A 23300-nucleotide genomic window follows, 5' to 3' on the forward strand; every position below is an offset into this window, starting at 1 on the left:
ATTACATACAGAAATATTGTACCAGAGGTGGTATGCAGGTATTGTCCATTTTCATTGAGAACAAAATAGTGTTTTCTGTGAAACAGGAGATTTTGGGGCTATGCACAAGTAAGAACTACCTTGTGTTAAGTTTTCCAAGTCACTGAAGTACCTTATTAAAAAAAACGTCAAGTCAGTTTTAGGGACTGGCTTATGTGTCTTAAGGTACCTAATCATATTATGTAATGCCTCTGGTAACTCTTTCAACTCTCTGGTATTATGATTATTTTAGTATGTTTTTGTTAACACCATTTAAAAATGTGATCCTTCCAGAGAAATTAACGGGAATTAGTGAAGTCCTTCCTGAATTTTCAAGAATATAAGAATATGAAAATCCCCTATTTAACTACTGAAATCTATTGCATTATTTGAAGATATCATCTTAACATAAATTTTACAATCATCCTATAATCAGTGGTAACATAGTAAAATGCTGACCATAAAATTTAGGATAATTTCATATTTCTTCCTAGTGTCTTGAGATAAATAAGTATTTCACCTTTTTCATGATAGATAAAAAAGAAGCTGCACATGCTTTGTACCATGCACAGGAAAACTGCAGGGTAATTGAATGTACAGAATACTAGGACCTTTTATAGTGAAGATTTGCTTAATAATTTATATATTATAATATATATTTTATTAGGTATCATACACATATATTAAATATAATATATCTAAAATAGCCTTTCATGGTATATACATGTATATTTATTTTATAATATATTATTATTAAATATTAATATGTACCAAATATTTGTTTATTTAACTAATAGCCATTTAAAATAGAGAAAAACATCATAAATGATATTTCTGTCAACACTGTCAGAGTTTTGAGGTTTGTGGTAGAAAAATACAGTGTCTGCCACATTTCAGGGTTCATGATGTGACACAATTAGTTTCTAGCTTGTAATGTGGGTCAAGAAGTCAGACAAGCCAGTCAGAATTTCAGATGACTGTTCTCTTGCATCTGTATAACACCATCATTTCAGAGAGAGTTTAACAATCATTTTTATTGGTTATAGCCAACAGCAGTAAGACGTGCAGCATTTCCATCTTCCCTTAGATTCTCTAAAATGGCCTGCCATGTCCACATATCTGAACTAACTTCTAAGTTTGTAAGGAAAGTACAGAACTTTTTAATGCAAGGGGATGTTCCCCTAAGTAGTCCATGACATCTACCCTTCCCAAGGGCATCTACTTTACATAAACTTACAATTTTACCTGTGACCATCTGACTGTACCACATGGTGGGTAGGACTGACCCAGAATACTTTCGTCGGGAGAGAGTGCAGAAAATATTCCCAAGTGTGTCAGGGTAGACTTCAGTATCATCTGCTGGGCTGTAATCCCCACACTTTGTAATCTAATCTACCACAGGAGGACTGCGTTCTGCCAGGTAGATGTGCCCTTCTCATGAATCTTGCTGCATGCTTTTTCTAGACCGAACACGTATTATATTCTGGTGGCTATTTAAGCAGTTCTAAAAAAATTAAAATGAAATAGACATTCTAAAGGAGTTCAAAGCAGAAGGACCTGAGGCTGTCTTTTATCTAATGTATTCTGTTGTGCCACATGAGGAGGGTTAGGGGGAAGATGAAAGACTCAGGACAGGAGTGGGGAAAGGGACAGAATGGAGGGACTAGAAAAGGCTGCATCATTTAGACCTTATTCAAGCATTCCACATGGAGGTGCCCATCTTCTGACCCTCCATAAATCTCTAACCCTCTTTGTTCCTCCTATGGCACCCTCTCCATCTAGAAGGCTTCATTTGAGAAATTCTCTCAATTTCCCAAAATGGAGTCCTAACCCTCTGCCTTGCCTGGTATCATTCTACCGTGCTGGCCTCAGACCTCAGCTTGCTCTTCCAAAGGCTTCTGCTGTGTTGAGGAGGAAGAGACTCTGGCACCATAATAGGAAGGAAGACACAGCACTTTGGTGCTGGTACATTCCTTCATTAGAGATTGCTGTCTCTGGGTTCCTCCTGAATTACCCCACACCGTGAGGAATACTTTTAGGCTATACAATCTAATCTTCTGTGAGAGAACCCTATGTCTTCCATTAACATGACCTTGACGTTAATCTTTTTTAAAATAAGAAACTTAGTGCTATTAAGCTAAAAACTCTTTCCCGAGCCTACTTTCATTAAATAAGGACACCCTTTCAGGCACTAAAAATAGCTTTTACAGAGCTCTTAATTATGGACCAAGCCACCTTGAAAACATCAGGAGTCCTTTTTATCCCACCGTATACTCTTGATATCTTTATGTTTCATCAGACTTTACAAGCTTGTGTCTGAGGTAGTTAAGAAAACTTCACTAAGGAAAAGGAGCTACTAAGATAGGAATGTGACTTCTCAAAGAACAAGTGGCCATTGGCTAGGCCATAAGTAGGAAGGTGGAAGGCTTATTCCATTTGTCCATACATAGAGTATACATACTCTCCTTCCTCCTCTTTATCTAAATATTCAACCAAGAGAAACAATCCTAAAATTTAATTTTCTGTAGTAATCCTCAACATTGCTAAAGGTGACTGTCCTCGACTTGTTCTGCTGCTTATCTCGAGATTCTTTAGTTACTAAAATCATGAATTCTTTTATATATTTATAAGCATTTCAATTAAGCAATTTTCTTCACCATTTCAGTTTGCTTCCAATATTTCAGAGAAAAAATCACTCAGTTCATGTACTCCTTATCTTCTCTGTCTGCACTGCTTAGATAAGTAACTTTTTCAAGAACAAATGTTCTACTTTGTACCAGGTCCTGTGTCTACCAGAATCACAGACTATACCCTCAGCTTTTCGAAATATGTTTTTTGGTCCTAATTGTTTGGGTTTTCTTTTTATTTGCCTTGCCTCTGAATTTATTTATTTTACATATGTGGCAAAATATTATGACAGGAAATTCACTGGAGATTCAATAAAGCTTGCCCAGCTGATTGTGTCACAGAGGAAATTGCCAAATATTTCTTTAAAAATGAACAATGAGAACACATGGACACAGGAAGGGGAACATCACACACTGGAGACTGTTGTGGGGCGGGGGGGAGGGGGGAGGGATAGCATTAGGAGATATACCTAATGCTAAATGACAAGTTAATGGGTGCAGCACACCAACATGGCACATGTATACATATGTAACAAACCTGCACGTTGTGCACATGTACCCTAACACTTAAAGTATAATAATAATAAAATAAAATAAAAAAGTTTTAGATTTTTTATTTTGTTTTTGATTTTTTTTTTTTTTTTTTTTTTTGACGGAGTCTTGGTCTGTCGCCCAGACTGGAGTGCAGTGGTGTGATCTCAGCTCACTGCAACCTCTGCCTCCAGGTTTAAGCGATTCTCCTGCCTCAGCCTCCCGAGTAGTTGGGACTACAGGCACCCACCACCATGCCCAGCTAAGTTTTTGTATTTTAGTAGAGACAGGGTTTCACCATGTTGGCCAGGATACTCTCCATCCCCTGACCTCGTGATCTGCCCGCCTTGGCCTCCCAAAGGGCTGGTATTACAGGCATGAGCCACCATGCCTGGCCTTGTTTTTGATTTTTTAACTACAAATACTTCTGGTCATGATTAGTCAGCTGTAGAATGGCTAATAATATATAGTTAAAATGCTATTATTATGCCATGCTAGTTTCAGGGGAATGCTTACTTCCCAAAATGAAATACCTTTCTAGTGAAGAAGACCACCATAAAACAATTAAGCCTCATTGATTGCTGACTGTTTTCCGGACCCTGGGCTAGATCTGGATTTCAAAGATGAAGTTTTTTAAAAATCATGGGAACCAGCAATCTATATTCTAATGAGGTAAATAAACAAATACAATTCCTAAACACAATGCTGAAATGTGAACATATTCCAAGTGTTAGAAGAGCACTGAAGAGACAGTGAAGTTTCATGTTGAAAGGAAGGAATTCTCCAGGTAGACAAAGAAGCATCTTATGCCAAGAAGACATCTACCAAGACATGCACCTGTGATACAGCCAGGAATGAAGAAATGGTGTTTGGCTTATACTGTGAATATGAGTAAAGCAAAAGGTTGTTTCTGAGAATGGAAATAGAAAAGGCTTAAGCCAAATTTTTGAAGGAACTTGAAGGCTAAGGAGTTGAAACTGTTTTCTAAGGGCAGTGAAGTACATAGGCAATACTTAAACAAGGCAGCAGTATGATCAGATTGCATATCAGAAAGAACAGTTTAGCTGTGCTAAAGAATGGATTAGTGGTGAGTGAGAACAGAGATAGGGAAAAGGCTTAAAAATAATAGTCCAGGTAGAAATGACAAGGCTATTAGACATGGAAAGGCAAAGATGGTGACAGATTTACAAAATTTAGAAGGTAAAATGTACAGAACTTGATGACAGAGTAGATGAGGTGGGGAAGTTAAAGATCCACAGGTAAGGAGCTGAAAATGAATCTAATTGATAGGAAACAAGGATACCATAATAGAGAACAAAGTAATAGTAATCATCATAATAACATCAATAATTGTAACTACTGGTAATTGAGTGCTCATAGAGAGCAAATTACTAAGAAAAGTATCTTATAAACAATATCTAATTCAAACCTCTAGATACCTTAATATAAAAGTATTACTTCCCTTGCTCAATAGAGAAAGAAATTGCATTTTGGGGAAGTTTAAATAATTTTCCCAAAGATTGAACGACAAATATTTATGTTTTCACAATTCATGCTTTTAGAAACTAAGTGTTTGCTCAGTGCTGGTCAGTTGGCAGTACCTCTTGGGGGTGGCCTGCTTTACCCAAGCACCCCAATCCATTTTCTAACACTTTGACTTGCTTCTTGGGTCTAAGCAACATTAATTCTCACCCTCATGGCATATTAGTTATTCCTTTAAATGCTACATTTTGGATCACTTTTTATGCTGGAAAACTTGTCACTGCTTCATAGGACAGCTCTCAGCTGCTACAACCAATGGACAGGCAGGCTCTTTACATAGTTGCTAATGAGCTCTCAGGGCTGTAACAATATCTGTCCTTTGCCAGTTGTAGAAATCAGCATCCAAAGGAGAAAACTGAGAAGAGAATCGGGGGGAACCTAAACTGAGTTGGAGGATGCTTGTCATATACCCCTATTTGTCTCTTTTCCACTGTTAGCCCTTTTGCCTGAAGCATCTGGTGCCTATCCTATCAGCCACATTCCATTTTTCTCCCCCTGAAGAAAAATCTCCTCTGATGTGATAACTTAAGTTGACTTGTTCCACCCCATAGAAAATGGGATTAGATTTAAAATTCCCCAAAGCCAGCTGGCAGGCCACTCTTGTCAGTTGTTGGTGAGCATTCTACACAACCAGGCTAAATGTAGTTTTTAATCTTAGAAGACAAAGAAGATGGAGATGGGACAGAGAGGTTTATGAGAGTTATTTAAGTTTTATATGGATAGTAACATCTACTCTCTTGTTAAAGGAAAACAGGAAAAAAATATGAGTGAAAGTTTACCACAGAGGGGTTACGCATTAGATTTTTTTAAAAAATAGTTGACAGTTTTAGAGATGTGTTTTTAGCAACATATTTAATATAACATTATTTCATTAATATAAAATTGTATAAATGTCCCAAAGAGTTTGCTGTGAAGAAATTTATGACCATTTAGTATCATAGAGTCACACAATCTCATATTTGGAAGGGAAATCATGCATTATTTATTCTATTTCAGTGCATGAATTCTTCTTCAACAATATTTATAAAGAATCACCTGACTCTGCCGGGGGGGAAAATTCCACAAAAAATACCAATAGAAATTATTAAATAAGGCATTGTGGAAGGAGGAATCATCAACATCATAATCTTTATATAAAAACAGTAGAAACCTGATCAAATACTGATTTGACAGATATGCTTGACTTCAAAATCTAACCTACTCAATGTTAAAGCTATTGCTATCAGATATATCTAATAGACTATCAAATATTTAAAAAATTTAATTGTATTATTTTTATTTTTTATTTTTCTTTGAGAGGGAGTCTTGCTCTGTTACCGAAACTGGAGTGCAGTGGCACAGTCTCAGCTCACTGCAACTTCCGCCTTCTGGGTTCAAGTGATTCCCCTGCCTCAGCCTCATGAGTAGCTGGGATTACAGGTGTGTACCACCACACCCAGCTAAGTTTTGTATTTTTAGTAGAGACAGGGTTTCACCATGTTGGCCAGGCTGGTCTCAATCTCCTGACCTCAAGTGATCTGCCCACCTCCGCCTCCCAAAGTGCTGGGATTACAGGCGTGAGCCACTGTGCCTAGCCCCAAATTAATTTTAAATGCTTGAAAGGAGTTTCAGTGTTTATTATTCTCATTGAAAGAATTTTACAGAAACCTAAAGCTACTCAAATTTTAAAAATTTATTTTCACAGAATTGCCCTAAATCACACAGTACCTCAGTGTATGTACTGTTCATACAAATAAATAAAAATAACTTACTTGTAATCTCTCAGTATTGTTCAGTACCCACAGGTTGATGCTAGTCTGATCAGAGAACAGTAGCAGGAATAAAAAAATAATCTCAGTCAGGTGTCAAGAAGATAAGGCTGATTAGAGCAGCAAAGCATTTGCTTTCTTTTATCATCCACCACTTAGAGCTATAGACACTCATTTTTTTACTGTGTGCATGAGTGAGAGTGTGGGTTTGAGAGAAGAGACCTCAGGTCTAATGGGTTCTCAGAGTGAGCATTCACTGAGTTTTATGTGAGTGTATGTGGTTAGGTAGAGAAACAGAGTATAGTACGAGTTATACATACTAATACTATGTTCACAGATAACACTTCTCTGGAGTACTCTAGATTTTTCCATTCCTTCTTCTTTTTTTTTTTTTTTTTTTTTTTGAGAATGAGTTTTGCTCTTGTCTCCCTGGCTAGAGTGCAATGGTGCAATCTCAGCTCACTGCAACCTCCATCTCTCAGGTTCAAGCAATTCTCCTACCTTCGCCTCCCAAGTAGATGGGATTACAGGTGCATGCCACCACATCCAGTTAATTTTTTTGTGTGTGTCTTTTTAATAGAGACGAAGTTTTGCCATGTTGGCCAGGCTGGTCTCCAACTCCTGACCTCAAGTGATCCACCCACCTTGGCCTCCCAAAGTGCTGGGATTGCAGGCGTGAGCCACCACACCCGGCTGATTTTCCCATTCCTTCTATCATCTGAGAAAATGTCTATTGTTAAAAAAGAAATGTCAGTATTTGACATGTAATTATATATACACATAAATATATACATAATATATATATTTATATATATACATAATATATATACATAAATGTATAAATATATACATAATATATATACATAATATATACATTAATATATACATAAATTAATGTATATATTAGATGCCTATTAATGATTCTATGATTGTTTTACATTTTAAAACAATGATTGGGCATGTCTAAATATTATACATTCAGATTTTGACCTTCAGATACAAGTTTTTGAAGATTACCATTTGTTGAATAACCTACTATATTTCCTTTAGAGGCTCATAATATAGGCTACAGCATTTCTGCTAATCTTGTTCTAAACTCTTCTTAGTATGAAAAATACAAAGTGACCGCTTGTTTTCTATGTCGGGCTCCTGAAATGGCCATTTCATTCTGTAATAAGCTATTTGTGTTCACTTCATTTTGCTTCAGTTGTTTTATTTTTGTCATCTTTGGTGCTATCTTAGTGTACTATGATGGAACATGCTGAATCAGAAAACCTGTAATTTTTATTGCAAACATGTCTCAAGGCAAATTTATAAGTTGCAGTTGATATCAGAAACTACTAGAGGGAACATGCCTTTGTTCTAAATTGCAAAATGCTCTGCTATTCTAAACTTGAAGTATGTTGAATATAAACTGCCTTTTTTGCAACACCAGGAGCTTCACATAGGCAATATATTAAGATATTCCTCTAAAAATGCATTGTGTACAAAACAACTTCGCCAGCTAAACTGTATTAAAACTCTATATTTTCAGGCTGTAAAGCTAATATTTAAGGTGAAGCTATGTCACAGAACCTGATCATATTAAAGATCTTAACATTTGATTTCAGTTTTCTTTTCATAGAAGGATAAGAAGGAGCACTAATTTATTTAGCAGCATTTAGCCAGGGTGACTATTTGGGCAACCCATTTATATATTTAAATGAACACACTGAAAAAAAATTGTACTAAACTGTGATCTCACCTCCATTAGATTAAAACCTTCTGATCGTTATAGTTGAGTTTGATTGTTAGTACTGCCAGACAGCCAAGGGCCCAATCTTGTACTGGTAGGGTGTCTGGTGACCTGCAATATGGGCTTTCTCCATACATAGATCTGCAGGTTCTAGATGGTGCTATGTACAACCATCTGGTCTTCACCTTTGTATTTATAGAAACTGAGCAAACGAGTATTGTTGTTATAACCTGTGTAGATATATTCCATTCCTTCTTCCTGTGTTACCACTTTTGGGTATCCTCCACTAAACAGGGGGATATATGTTAAAAATGTTCATGTTCATAATACAGTTTTACTGATACTACTGAAAACGCAGTAAATTGCTCTCTTGAAACAAAATTTTTGTTGTTATAATGTATCAAGATAATTATGGTATGACCTACAAGTAAATGTCCACTCACTTTGTTATTCAGTTGCATCCTAGCTACATACTCATTTTACTCGTGCTTTTGCCCTCAATTATTCATTTACATTATAACTTTAGTTTATCTTTTACAAATAGTAGAATTCATTCAATATTTTAGAATATTCCAGAAAATTCCAGAATTGCACTTTCTCTTCAGATAGGATGATTTAAATGCATTATTTTATGCAACAGATGTGTAGAGCAAAAAGGAATTTATCATGGTAGTTTCCATGGAGTAAATAATATACATCAAAAACACAAAACTCAATAAAATGCAAATTAAATTTTGCTGAAAGTTACTATTAGAAATTGGCACAAATACTCTTCTGATAAACGTGGCCCATAATGTATTTTTTCCAACACAATTTTTTACATGATGGAGATTGGTGAACTGCAAGAGTATTCCCAGTGCCTTTGCCCAATGCTACTGTTGGTTGCAAAGATCCTCAGGAAATCATTAGCAAACTCCATCTAGAAACAGACCAAAAGATCAGAGATATACATTACATGAGATTCATGGCTTATGGTTGTAGAGTTCTGTGTGCAGTCGTTCTTGTTTGAAGTACAGTATAGTGTTTCAAAGCATCTGCTCCCATTCCCAAAAGTTAGTGAGTTGTAACTGTGCCAGTATATGATTTTAACAGTATGTCAAAGGCACAGTATTTGTTCTTAAATGTCAGTCATTAGAGTTGGGCACCTACACAAATTCAATGAGTTCCAGTGGAATGATAACTGGTTCTTTAAGCTGCAAAATATAGAGAGACTCAGAAACTCAAATGGAGGGAAATCGACCACCAATTTAGAGATAGATAACCTGGGACAAATAGATACTATCTGTAACACAAAAGATTGACTTAAAAATCTTGAAGCATTATTCTGAATATGTTTTCAGCTTTCGAGAAAAATGAAATGTATTCTCATCCAAATAGAAAGTGCTCCCCCCACCTCCACACTACACACACACACACACACACACACGATGCTAAAGCAAATATAGCAAAAGAAATATAGAAATAAGAACCAGCGTCTTGCGTTGAAAATACTATGGTCTTTGGGGCTGGACAGACCCACATTTGAATTCTAGCTCTCGCACTCACTGACTATGATACACTAATCAAGTCACTTATTCTCTCAACCTAAGTCTCTTCATCTATAAAACAGGTCAAATAATTATTTATGTGAGGCATTTCTGTGAGGATAATATATATCAATTGTCTGACGTGTGTATTCAATAAATAATGACTATCATAACTACTAATTTTTAAGACTACATTTGACCTCAAAGCATGTTGTTTATGTAATTTCTATAATTTTATACAAATAAGCCTTGCTACCTAAAGGAATGTAGAACTAATGCTGATAACATATTGAAATTTTTTTAAAATTACTAAATTAGCATATGATTATCTAGCAGTCTAATTTAACTTGTCTTTGATGGAATTGCTAGCTTTTTCTCCCATGAAACTTCACAAAGAAAGCATTGCATTACCACTAGACATTTTCACTTTTCCTTCAATAATAATTTTGTGTTCTCATAATTTGTATAAATGCCATATACCCTAACAGCAGTTTTTCTTACATATTGTATCCTAATGTCAGAAAACAATAAAATAAGAAAAGCAATTTGATACATGTTTCCACACATATTGCCTTTTTTTTTCTTTTAACTTTATTCCCACTTGAAAATACTCAGTACCGTCTCTTGTGTCTCTCTTCTCTCCCAATAATCAAGGTCTCTCCAGGACCTTTCCAAGCAAACAGAAATCCCTTATGGCACAGTCCTAGACTCTGCAGTATATGAGCATGTCCGCATGAAAGGACTGAATCCTTTTGAGAGGGACAGCATGTATTCCCAAATGTGGCGGATGATCAACCGAAGCAATGGATCGGAGAACAATGTTCTGGAGTCCCAAGCAGGCATTCAAAAGGTACTGTCCATGGTTCTCCTTTAATAGTCCTTACCATTTTGTGTCCCATGCTGGAATTGCGAAGTTGAGATTTGGTTTTTTGTTTTGTTTTCTGTTTCTTATCTTTAATGCTGACAGAGAATTTCCTGTTAAATTACATCTTATATTGATTTAAAGAAGATTTTTTAAATGACTCATGGCACCAGAAAGGGAATTCAAAGTCCTCTGCAGTGTGTCTAACAGATCAGTTTCCATTTGAATTCCAAAATCAAATACATACACTGGTATTTTGTTCAGAAAAGGGTTAAGGACTTAACAAACATGAAGTCTAAACAAGTTTTTATAAATCCCATTCCAAATGTCATTCAAGTTATCTGATTCTTTTAAATGACTCAGGGTATTTTCTACACTGCACTTGTTTTTAGATTAAACCGTTATCTTTAGTTGTGATTATGTGAAGCTATCTGGAAGTAAAAGTTAATCTTGTCAACAAATAAGGTTCCTACACATGTCTGTTTCTATTCCAAATGTGAAAATCTTTATTTACATCTTAGTTTTTCTATAACTATCTATATTAAAAAGGCATAGAAAGACTGTTTTTCTTTTATGTGAAAATCTTACAGCTATTTTTACTCTGAGCTGTAGCTTATAAACATATATACAGAAGCAATTCAAACCCTATCAACCTCTATGACAGATCTGACTGTTTTTTCTTAAAATTATCTCTAGTGACTAGCCTAGTGAAAATCATTGTTGACATTTAATAAATAATTACGGAATGCAGGAATGAATGTCAGTAATAGCAGCAATAGTAGTACACAGTTTTTCTCTCTGACCTTCCACTGCAGAATAATTTGGACTCCAAGTCTGTGTTTCCTGTTCTAAAGGCAAACTCAATAATATCATCCTAGAGGATATTTTGATGACTATAAAAATTATTCTGTGACAGGTTCCAGCATTATCCTCTGCTTTTTCATCTGGCACCCTTTATCTGCCACTGCTACTACTATGGTCCCTAGAGTCAGCTTAGTAATTCTTGCAGTCAACATATTGATATCATTCTTCTGAGAGCTGATGATGCTAACATAAACCTTTTTTCAAATATTAATGATGTCTTTAAGGAAGTGAATATCCTGGAGATGTTAGCAACGGCCTCTATCCTCTTTGCCCTTATTATACCCCATTTGCTGGGGCTCAGTTATTGATTCTAAAATATTTCTTGGCTTTCTCCAAAGAACCATTGGCTCCTGGAGTTTCAACATGGTTCTCCCAGTTAATGGGGTGGGGGGTTGAGAGTTGGATCCAAGTGGGTGAATAAACATGTATTTTTGGGGAAGGGAGGAGGAGGGTGGACATTTTAAGGCTTACTAGGTACTCATAGCATGTTAATGAATTTGTGTTCAGAATAAGTATACACTATGGCTTTGAGGATGAGTTATTTTCCTTTATATCATCTGTTAAAAATGAATTTGTTTTTTGATGATTAATATAAATAGAAATTTATAGTTCATATTTCTATTCCATTTTAGGAGCCAAAGCTCCCCCTGCCTTATAACCTCATTCTATATGGTATTATTGCAGAGAAATTTCATTTTATTTTCTCTCACTAGCCTGGTGTTGATGGACACATCAACCCGGGTTTGAATCCAGCTCATTTTTAAATAAAATGTATAAACATAACTAGTTACTCAAAATCTCTGGGCCTTGGGAGTTGCATCATGAAGATAAGAATTCTACCTCACATAGTTTTTGTCAAGATTAAATAAGATAATATATAAAGCATCAATAAGTAGTATGAGTAGAGCCATAAACCTTTCTCGTAAGATGGCCCTGAAGATTACCTGAGATAACTTATATGTGAGGGATTTGTAATTATAAAGCTTTATTGTTTAATATTTCCTAATCTTAATGTAAAGTTGTGACGTAATAAAATGAAGATGCAATAAAAGAGGTAGATAATAATTTCTATTCTTTGTTAGTCTGTTGATAAGGAGGGCTAATGAGTTCGAAACTGCAAATCAAGTCCTCAAATATTTATTATGCCATGTTGATTCAGTTTTCTGATTTACTAGAGGGCTAGTGAAAATGCTCTTCTGAATGAATTTATAATAGAAAATATCTAAGTGAAATTTGTTTGTACTATATATTTCTTTCAACCCAAATTAGAAACAGCTGACAGTTGATTAGACAGAGAGCAGCTGATAATAACAAGATGTATTTTGGTTCAAGCTTGCAAGGTCTTGGCCAGCTTCTATTAAAAAACAAAACAACCAACAAACAAATAATAACCTTTTCACCTGATAAAGTTCATTGGAGTTTCATGAAATTGAGAACTATGACACATGAAATGTGGTTGTGGATTCTTCTTCAAGAAACTAGTCTTGAACATTTAACACAACAGCTTTTTATTCTCTGTCATTGATTTCTAATTTATACAGGCAGATAAGACATCAGAGGTCTTTTAGGTCAACATTTCACAAAAGGCCACACTTCTTCTATAATATCTTGGGCAAGAATCCATATATGTGTGTGTGTATGTATATACTATATATGTATATGTATGTATATACATACATGTATGTATATATACACATATATATGTATATAGTATATACATATATATATACACACACTATATATGGATATATATATAGTAACTGCCTTCCAGGAAGGCCTGCATCACTGAGAAAAACAATCCTCACAATCTATAACTTTAAATAGATTCCATTAATGTCTCAGTCTATATTTGTTCTTAATTGTGCTACTAGTCTCATTAAGTTTCTCTTACTCGAAGGTAGATACCGATCTCATCTACCATCTTGATTCGGCTTGTACCAAAGAAATCTGTGTAAATGAGCATTAAGTCGATGAGTTCTGATTTGCTAAAGTTGTTATCAAACTACCCTAAGTAAACTAGAACAGATTTTTTTTCTGCCTTGCTTTAACCAAGATCTTTTGCATAAGTAGAAAAAATATGATTTTTAAAATGCAGCTGAATTTTTTATGCATTCATTCAACAATTATTTATTGAGCACCTTCTATTTGTCAAGCAGTACATTAGTCACTGGGATGGACAGAAATGAAAACAAATGCCTTCATGGAGTTTGCATTATAGTGGGTATAAACAATAAACAAAATAAACAAGCTCTATGGTATGTTCAGTAGCGAGAATTGTTAAGGAGAAAAAATAAAGTAGGAGAAGAGGATGGGAAATACCGAGAAGCAAGGTAATCTGCTTTATTAAATCAGGTATCCAGGGAAGGCTTCACTAAGAAAGTAACATTTGAATAAAAACTTTAAGCAGGTTGGAGAGGGGAGAGTATGTGTATGTCTGAGTAAAGTGTTTTTAGAAAGAGTGTCAGCCAGTACAAAGGCTCTGAGGTAGAAGCATGCCTAGATGTTCCAAGAATATGAAGGAGGCCAGTATGGATTCAGAAATAAGGGATAATATCAGAAGTGCAACAAGGTCAAGAGGTAAAAGGTCTGGAGGTAGAGAGAAGATGAATCATGTAGGGTCTAGCAATGCAAAGTGTGGTCCTGTGGACTAGCAGTGTCTGCATCATATGAGAGCTTCCTAAAAATATGGACTCTTAAGCCCCTATCCCAGCCTTTCTAAACGTGGATCTCATTTTAACAATATCCATAGGTGGTTCATATGCATGTTAAAGTTTGAGTTGTGCTAACGCAGGCTGTCTAGAACATTCTAAGTTGGCTTTTTCTCTGTGTGGGATATCAAACCCCAGGAGAGTTTTGAACTGAAGAGCAACATGATAACATATTTTGGCAAATCATATGACTATTGTGCTGAGACAAACGGAAGATGGCAACATGGAAGCTGGAAGCCAGTTAGGAGGCCATGATGGTGACTCAGCAACATTCTGAAATTACACCATGAGAAGTTCATTTCTCTTAAAACCCAAATACATCTTAAAAGATTATGACTTTGAGTAGTTATTGGCATTAGCACCTTAGCGGAATTTAGTCTATTAGATTATTTTAGAAGGGCCTAGGACATAAACAGATATAGCTTCTGAGAGCAGTTGTAGAAACTTCCAGGTGACAGGTAAGGATCTGACCAGAAATTAAGGATCATGTGGAGCACTAAAATAGGGAAGTCTCTGATTATTATGAGGGTAGTATTCACTTCCCATTAATCTATTATAACTCTTGGGGAAAAACAAATCATTCTAGAATCTCAGCATAGAAGACCACTAGAGAAGTAAATAAAACCAGGATTGGTAGGATTTGTAAGTGAATAATACTTCAGACTATGAAATTCCAAGGGGATGTACACTCAAACGGATACCATAGGAACAGGGAAGTCGGTGGTGGTGCCAGCACCAGCAGTATTCAGTCATAAAGATAGCATTAATGTATAAGCTGTCTGTCCACAGAAGTCCGAGAGCAATACGGGGAAAGGGGTGCTATTACTGGGGGGAACTCACAAGCTCCAAAGTGCGCATCAGGGCTGCAACCAAGCCGCTGGACTTCAGGGCCTAGCTTTAATCCCAGCTGGAAAACTGAAGTATTAAAATGGAAGCCAAGGCAAAACATTGGTCATATCAATATGGGCCAATGTCATGGGTTTTAGAAGACTGAGGAAGGAAGACAAATCCCAGACCCTATGAACTAGTGAGTAAGCCTACCCCAGTTTTATTCAGCTCTGGCTGAAAAACTCAGTGGACTTGAACCTGCTATTTTACATACTCATTCAACACATATTCAGTGAATACCTATTGTTTCCGAGGCTCTGTTCTAGGCATTAGAAGGTGTAATAGAACAGGTAAAGTTCCTGCCTAAATGGAGATTATATTGTAGTGAAGAGAGGATAACAGACAAGCATAAATCTGTGCTCTAAAGAAAAATTGGAAGGGTAAGAATGGGAAAAAAAAGCAGATCATGAAGAGGATGTTGCCATCCCACATTGGGAGGTTGGGAAATACTTCTCTGAGAAACTAACGTTTGAATGGAGACCTGAAAGAGGACAGGGGGTGAACCATGCATATAGTTTAGAGACAGGGGACAGGAAGGGCTCCAGGCAGAGGGAATGCTCATTACAAAATTCCTGAGGCAGAAGCTAGCTTGGCATGCTGGAGAGAAATGTCAAGAAGATCAGCGAGGTTGGAGCAGGGTGCACAGAGCGGGGGTTAGGGGATGGAGAGGCAGATGGATACGATCAGAGTGGGAGGTGGGCAGGATGGAGGCCATTGCAAAGGCTGATGCTTGGGCCCCACTAAAGTCCAAATTGTATCTTAATTGGTAAATGGAAGGCAGCTAAATTTCTCACATTCCTCCAGGTGATTCTGATTCACAACAAGGGTTGACAATCACTGATATAATATTCTATGAGTGATTTGAATGACCTTAGTTACTCTGAGATGAGAAACCAGTGCAGAGTTTTGAGCAGAAGAGTGACACAATGTAACTTACTTTTTAAAGGTCCGCTCTAGATGCTGTGTGGAGACCAGGGGGCTCAAGGGTGGGAGCGGGGAACTTAGTGAGGAGGCTACTGTAATAATCCAAGTGAGACATGAGCGGGGGTGGACCAGAGTGATTATGGTGAAAGTGATGAAAAGGGATTAAATTTAAACATATTTTGAAGGTAGCACTGACAAGATTTTCTAAAAGAGTAAATGTGGGGTGAAAAAGAGGAGTTAGGGATGACTTCAATGTCTTTGGCTTACGTAGGTGGAGGGATGGAGTTGCCATTTACTGAGATTGAGAAAACCATGACAAGAGTAGGTTTGATAAGTCAAATGAGAATTTGTCTCTGGCATGGTAGTTAACATGAAATGCTTACTCATTATGCAGGCAAAGTTTGTATTTAAGGCCACAAGGCTGGATGTGGTCACTGAGGTTGTGAGTATATCTGGAAAAGAAAAACATCTAAACACAATTTAATATTTAGAGGAGGCAGAGACAGAGAGGGCGTAACAAAACATCAGGAAACTATCAGCTAGTGAGGTAAGATGGAAAACAAGAGAGAGTAAGTGGTGGTTCAAAAACCAAAAGAAAAGAAGAATTTCAAGAAGTTCAGAGGATCAACTGTCTGTCAAATGATGCTCATGATAAAGGGTGATGAATGCTAAAAATTAATTGTAGTTTTGGAAACCAGCAGTCACTGGTGACCTGACAACAACAGGCCTGGTAGAGTAGAAGAAGAGATTAGAGAAAGATTGGAGAAAAGAAAAGAAGTAAAAGAGAGGATGTGGAGATTATGAGACTAGAAAGAAGAGATTATGAGAACCAGGTACTGGAAAAAAATGCCTATACAAATAATCGAATCACCAAGAATAAACACAGATGGTATTTGAGAGAGTGACAGAGAGCCAAGTGATAAAATCTTCAAGGCACGTTGGAGGAGTGACACTGATAACTGTAGTAAAACTGACAAGAAGATACTATAGCTCTTTTTAAAGGAGTAACTCCTTTTTAAAGAAATATTGCTGAAAGAAAATGCTGAGTAATGAGAGGAGTTTCTGGAGTAGGATGTCAGGCTTGGGGAAATTTTTTACGAAAGAAGACATATACAGTATCTGTATATTGATGGGAGTATGTGATAAAGAGAAGGAAACCAATGATACAGGAAAAAGACTGCAGTATTGCTGGAGAACTTTCTTTGATTAGGAGATAAGTTATGGCATCTTAGTGCACAGGTAGATGGTTTGGACTTAGAAGCACAGTCTATCCATAGTAAGAGGAGAAAAGGACATAAGTTAGAAGATGTGGTGGTGGGAGCATAAGGAAGTTCATCCTTGACGGCTTGTATTATATTTAAACCAAAGTCATCACCAGAGTGTAAGCAGCAGGGAAGAGATCCTGGAGATTTGAAGAAAGAGAAAATAGGAATGGCTGTCCTGGAGAATCAAAGAGATAGTAGACTACTAAAATGTAATAAACTTTCTAGACAAGACGGAAGGGGTTTGTAATCGGTGGTCATGACTATAAATTGGGACCAGTCAGCATGATTGTGAGTATTTTTCTAGCCATCATCTTTAGCTGACTGAGTATAAGTGCAAAGTCCACAAAGAGTATATTTCACCAGAATTAGTGTTTCCAGAAAAGTATGTTAGAAGATAATAGGAGCAAGCAAGGAAATTAAGAGCACATGCAAAAAAAAGTAATTATTGTTATGAATCATGGAATCTGTGCTATATAAAAGGAAAGTGATGACACAAGGGAATTGAGGATATGAAAAGGGTGGCCGGAACAATGCATTGTGGGCCTAGATGGGACTGGAATTCTTGGAATCAGCAAACAAGAAGGATAAAATTGGAAGTAACATGACGCTTGTTCTGAGATGACACATTTGAAATTGAAATGATGAAGAGAATACAGTTATTGAAATTGATGACATGGGATTTGGTGGCTGAGGTAGTAGAAAAGACAAAATCTTTGGGGAAGAGGAAGTCTTGAGACTGAAAAAGAAAGTACTGGAAAGAGATGCTTATGTGAATAATCAAATCGCCAAGAAGAAACGCAGAACTCCTATTTGAGAGAGTGACAGAAAGCCAAGTGATAAAAATATTCAAATAATGTTGGAGGAGTGATGCAGGGTCAGTAGGTGACCACAGTAACACTGAGTGGCAGGTAGTAAAGTCTGATAACATAAGCTTCAAAGCCGGAGAATTTTCGGGACAAGGGTCTAGAAATGGTTTGAGGGGCAAAGAGAATACCAACACCGAATCCTGTCCCAGTGGTATGAGTGTTGTAGCAGAGAAAAATAATCACCACAAGACCACAAGCAATGCAGTATCCCCAGAAGATAAGTACATTCTACTTAGCAAAATAAAGTAAAAGGAAATTTCAAAAAACAAAGGGAGGTTATAGGTAAGGTGATTATTTGTCCTAGTTTGCTTGGAACAGTCTCGATTTTGCCACTTGTCCCAGTGTTATTAACTGTATTCCCACTCACTCTCAAGAGTATTATCATTATGACAACAAATTGTATGACCTCCCTAGATACACACATCCTGCTGATAATAAAGTTTCATAGAGCAGAGTAGAAGAACCTGGAGAGTTGTAGAGGAATAGGAAAACTGGTCAAAATCAAAGGATGCGCAGATCCATATCAGTGAGATTTAAACAGTGATCTGGAAATTTCAGACTTTCCATGAGGGCAGCATTTAGGAATCCAGGACCAACATAGACTCTAGGCAGATTATGTTGATAAGATGCATGTAGGGTGGCAGGAGGGGTGAGCATATTGCCAGGTGCTTACTGAGGTGTGGGGCCCCTCTTCATCCCTGACAATGGCAGTGGAAGCTTGGCTAACAGCAATCTCACCAGCAGCTGAAAGTCTTGAGGGCATTGCTTCCCACAGCGGAGTGAGGCTGGGAACTGTAGCGGCTGATACATGCTAGACTTAAGGATGAAGCAGCTCTGCACCATGTTGCACAAAGGTAAAAAGGCTGTGAGTAGAAAGCAGATTTCAACTGTTACACAGCTTCATCTATACTTTGTCCTGACCTTGCACATCGGCCATATCCTCTTTTCTGCTTGTTCCATTCCCCTTCCTCGTAGAGCTATAAGCATCATTTGTCATTGACTAAAAATGCCAAAGTAGATGACAATTAATGAGCCAGCAGCAGAAGGAGGGTGAGGGCAAATTGGAGATTTAGTGAGCAACTTGCTAATATATTAACTAGGTATATGACCTCAAAATCTGGGTTAGGCCCTTATTACAGAAAGAAATAAGCAAACTGAAAATGGCTTGGGGAAAAACAAGACAACAAACTCAACAGCTTTGGTTCTACGAAAACGCCAAGCCTGGGCTGTCATACCTCTGGACTTGGAGGGAGCAGTGTATTTGCTGCATTTGCTCTTTTGCCAAGTGATTCCAACAAATACATGATTCACTTCAGCACTACACCCTGCAGCTGAGAGCTCAGATACCACTGGCGTATTTTCTGCTCTCTAGAAATCGGAGTTTTTAGGTCTGTGTCAGTCATCACACAAAGAAAGAAGAGAACTGCACAGTGGGAGAATAAAAAAGATGTAGAGATCATTTCCAGCAGCCGTGCTAATGCATTTTTAATAGTAGAGTTGGATGTTTTTTTAATTAAGACTTATTTTTGTTTTTAACAATTGTCATGGATATTTGAAATCAAAATCAGACTTGATTAGATGTTTCCTCAAAAAGAAAAGGAGAAACCTAGAATCATTGTGACACATGAAAAATTGCTTATGAAGACTTCTTAGGTCATCATCAGCAATTTTACATAAGTTACAATGTGTCAAGTTTTATAGCAGACAAATCATACTACAAATACTACAAACAAACATGTTTTTCTAGATGCCAAGAAAAAATATATGTGTGTGTGTATATATATATATATATATATACAAATTCTGTGAATTATACTGGATGCTGATGCAACAGTGAAGTGCTGTCTTATTTACATAAAGATGATACTACCAACCTGCTGCTGACAGAGTATGTTCTTTTAAAATTGCTTTTTTCCACAGTGATTTAATTCATGATGAAAGCCAGATCTGCTCCAATTCTTCTTTTAATTAGCTACATTCAATTCTAATTCATCTATTCATTCACTCATTCCTTTAATCAACAAACATTTATTCAGTGGCTGCTAAGTAAAATGCAGAACAGTAGGTACCCCACAGAGAGTTGTACAAGACATTTTGAGAACACAGGGAAAGGGAACCTGGCATAGCCTGAAGGATGAGGCTACTTCAGATCAGTGAAGACTTCCTAAAGGAAGTGATATTAAACTTAGAATGGGTAATATTTAATTAGGTAACACAGAAATAACAATAAATGGGATAGGGAGGAGAGGGCCTGAGCAAAGGCGTGAAGGTGAGCAGAGCATAGTATGTGTAAGAAACAAAAAGCAATTCCAGTTAGAAGAGAAGGCGCTGCAATAAAGTGGTGGGGGAGGAAGGTGCTTGTGGAACAAAGACACTTACTGGGCCATGTATCATTGGAACTTGCTAATTGGACATTAATATAATAATTCAAACTAGATGAGCAATAAGATGTAAAAAGAATAGCAGAAGTATTTGAAATCAGTTTCTCGATTGTGAAGAATAGAGAGCCACTTTGGACTTAGTTTTCTTCCATATTTTAAAATTGTGGAAACAGAATTTATTAATTCTAAGATTTTTTCTGGAATGAATATTCAGTGAGTCTTTGGACACTAATTTCAAACTGTTTAATAGCTTATGAGAGAAAATGCTTCCTAGGAAACTTCAGAGGACTGTAGTGGGAGTCCCTAACACAGAGAACCTAACATCAAGCCTATGTTGTTAGTCCTGACTTAAAACACAGCCTCATACCCAAGTGAAAAAATTCTCCAAAGGATTTTCCAGCTTTCTAGTTCCCTGGGATGAAAAAAGAATAGATTGATGCATCTTTGTTTCCTGCTGATTGCATTATATTCTCAAACTTCTTATTCCAATAAATATCCAAGGCATTGCCTTGGTTTAGTTCTTACTCTCAAAGTTACTTCCCAAATTGGAAAATGCATATATATTTTTTAAAAATTTTCTGTTGGGTAAATACCAAAAATTAAAAATTATAATCCTACTGATATCATTTGGCTCTGTGTTCCCGTCCAAATCTCATCTCAAATTATGTCATGGTAGGGACATGTGTCAGGGTAGGGACCAGGTAGGAGGTGATTGGATCATGGGCATCATTTCTCCCATGCTGTTCTCACAATAGTGAGTGAGTTCTTGCTGAGCTAGTGGTTTTAAAGTGGCATTTCCTTGTTTTCACACTCATTCTATTCTGCTACCTTGTGAAGAAGGTGCCTGCTTCCCCTTCACCTTCCACCATGATTGTAAAAGTTTCCTGAGGCCTCCTAAGCCATGCAGAACTGTGAGTCAGTTAAACCTCTTTTCTTTATCAATTATCCAGTCTCAGGCATTTCTTTATAGCTGTGAGAAAATGAACTAATACACCTACCATAATTTAAAAATTATTTTAGTCTCCAATTTTACCCTCAGAGTTTACCTCCATTAATAGCAGAGTATACATCTTTATGACTTCCTTCTTTATTTAAACAGGCCGGGTGCTGTGGCTCACGCCTGTAATCCCAGCACTTTGGGAGGCTGAGGTGGACGGATCACCTGAGGTCAGGAGTTCGAGACCAGCCTGACCAATATGGGGAAACCCCGTCTCTATTAAAAATATAAAATTAGCCAGGCGTGATGGCGCATGCCTGTAATCCCAGCTACTCGGGAAGCTGAGGCAGGAGAATCACCTGAACCCGGGAGGCGGAGGTTGCAGTGAGCTGAGATTGCGCCATTGCACACCAGCCTGGGCAACAAGAGTGAAACTCCATCTCAAAAATAAAAAATAAAAATAAAAATAAAATAAACAGGAGACATCTGCAAAAATCACACATATGCAAATAGTCACACATATGAATACAATTTTTGTTTAATTTCCATTTTGACTTTTTAAAAAATAAAATGTTTTCATGCCCTTGTCTTTTTCAATTCCTTTGTCAAAAACATCTTTCAGGTTAGTGTGTATGTATATTACACATATGTAAGTTTCATTTACTTTCTGTGGCTCCCAGTCCCTGGCTGTTCTTTTATATCCTCAAAAGGGCCCTCCCTCTCCTTTCATTCTGATTTATGTGCTCAGTGTTCTACAATTTTCTCCTTCTCAACTGCTAAATTCAATTCTCTGACTAAACATAAATGCCATGACTATTAGCATATCTTTCTGCTTTTACGTTTCTCAGATTAATTGTCATCTTAGGCACTAAAGCTTCTGATTATAAATTCCTCCTTTCTTGTTAAATATCCATAACTCTATTATTTTTCTTATTTTAAATCAATATGTCTTGCAAAATCCTTTAGGGCTCTGCTATCTGGCGCCAGCTTTGCCTAGGAGATAATAAAATAAATAAAATTTGAATGTCTTGATAGTGTTTGGGGGAAATAAATATATTACAATATAAAACCATGCTTATGTTTTATAGAAAATAACTGGCTTCTTCCATTATTCCTTTATTTCTCCTATTATACATAACATTAAATACTGGAGTCCAAAAGTGCACACTATGTTTTAAAAAACTCTGTAACTAAAGATAAAGCTTCTCTTTTTAGGTGATAAAAATTGACTTGTAATATAATCTAAGCACATCACATTCATAGCTTTCATATTTAAAGTTCATTTTTTAATACAAATTTTTATTGAAATTTTAAATTTTATTTATTTTTTAAAATTATAAAATACATGTAACATAAAATTCACCATCTTAACCATTTTAGGTGTACAGTTTAGTAGCATTAAATACATTTACATTATTGTACAACCATCACCACCATCCATCTCCACAGCCCTTTTTCTTGCAAAACTAAAACTCTGTACCCACTAAAAATTCCCTCCTCCCATTCCCTCCTCCCCCAAAGGCCTTGGCAATCAATTCTGTCTCTACAAATCTGAACATTCTAGATATCTCATATAAATGTAATCACATAGTAGTTGTCCTTTTTTGACTGGCTTTCTTCACTTAGCATAATGTCCTCCAGTTTCATCTACATTGCAGCATGTGTCAGAATTTCCTTCAATTTTAAGGCTAAATAATATTCTGTTGTGTATATGTGTATGTGTATATATGTGTGTGTATATATATCCTGCATTTTATATATATACTATATATATATGTATATACATATATACATACACACATATATATCCTGCATTTTGTTTATCTGTTCATTATCAATAGACATGGGTCGCTTCTACCTTTTGGCTGTTATGAATAA

At 36.6% G+C, this 23300-nt stretch overlaps 1 protein-coding gene across 2 annotated transcripts in view; it reads left to right on the plus strand.

Annotated features, from left to right (window-relative positions):
• The window catches only part of GRID2 (glutamate ionotropic receptor delta type subunit 2), a 1495815-nt gene that overhangs the window by 1241433 nt on the left and 231082 nt on the right, over nucleotides 1–23300 (plus strand). For both annotated transcript variants that reach the window (XM_024246001.3, XM_054554182.2), the window contains exon 13: nucleotides 10382–10577. In XM_024246001.3, coding sequence (XP_024101769.1) covers nucleotides 10382–10577 — 196 coding nt within the window. The remainder of the gene's footprint in view (nucleotides 1–10381; nucleotides 10578–23300) is intronic.

Source organism: Pongo abelii, chromosome 3 (genome assembly GCF_028885655.2).
Source record: "Pongo abelii isolate AG06213 chromosome 3, NHGRI_mPonAbe1-v2.0_pri, whole genome shotgun sequence".
NCBI lineage: Eukaryota > Metazoa > Chordata > Mammalia > Primates > Hominidae > Pongo > Pongo abelii.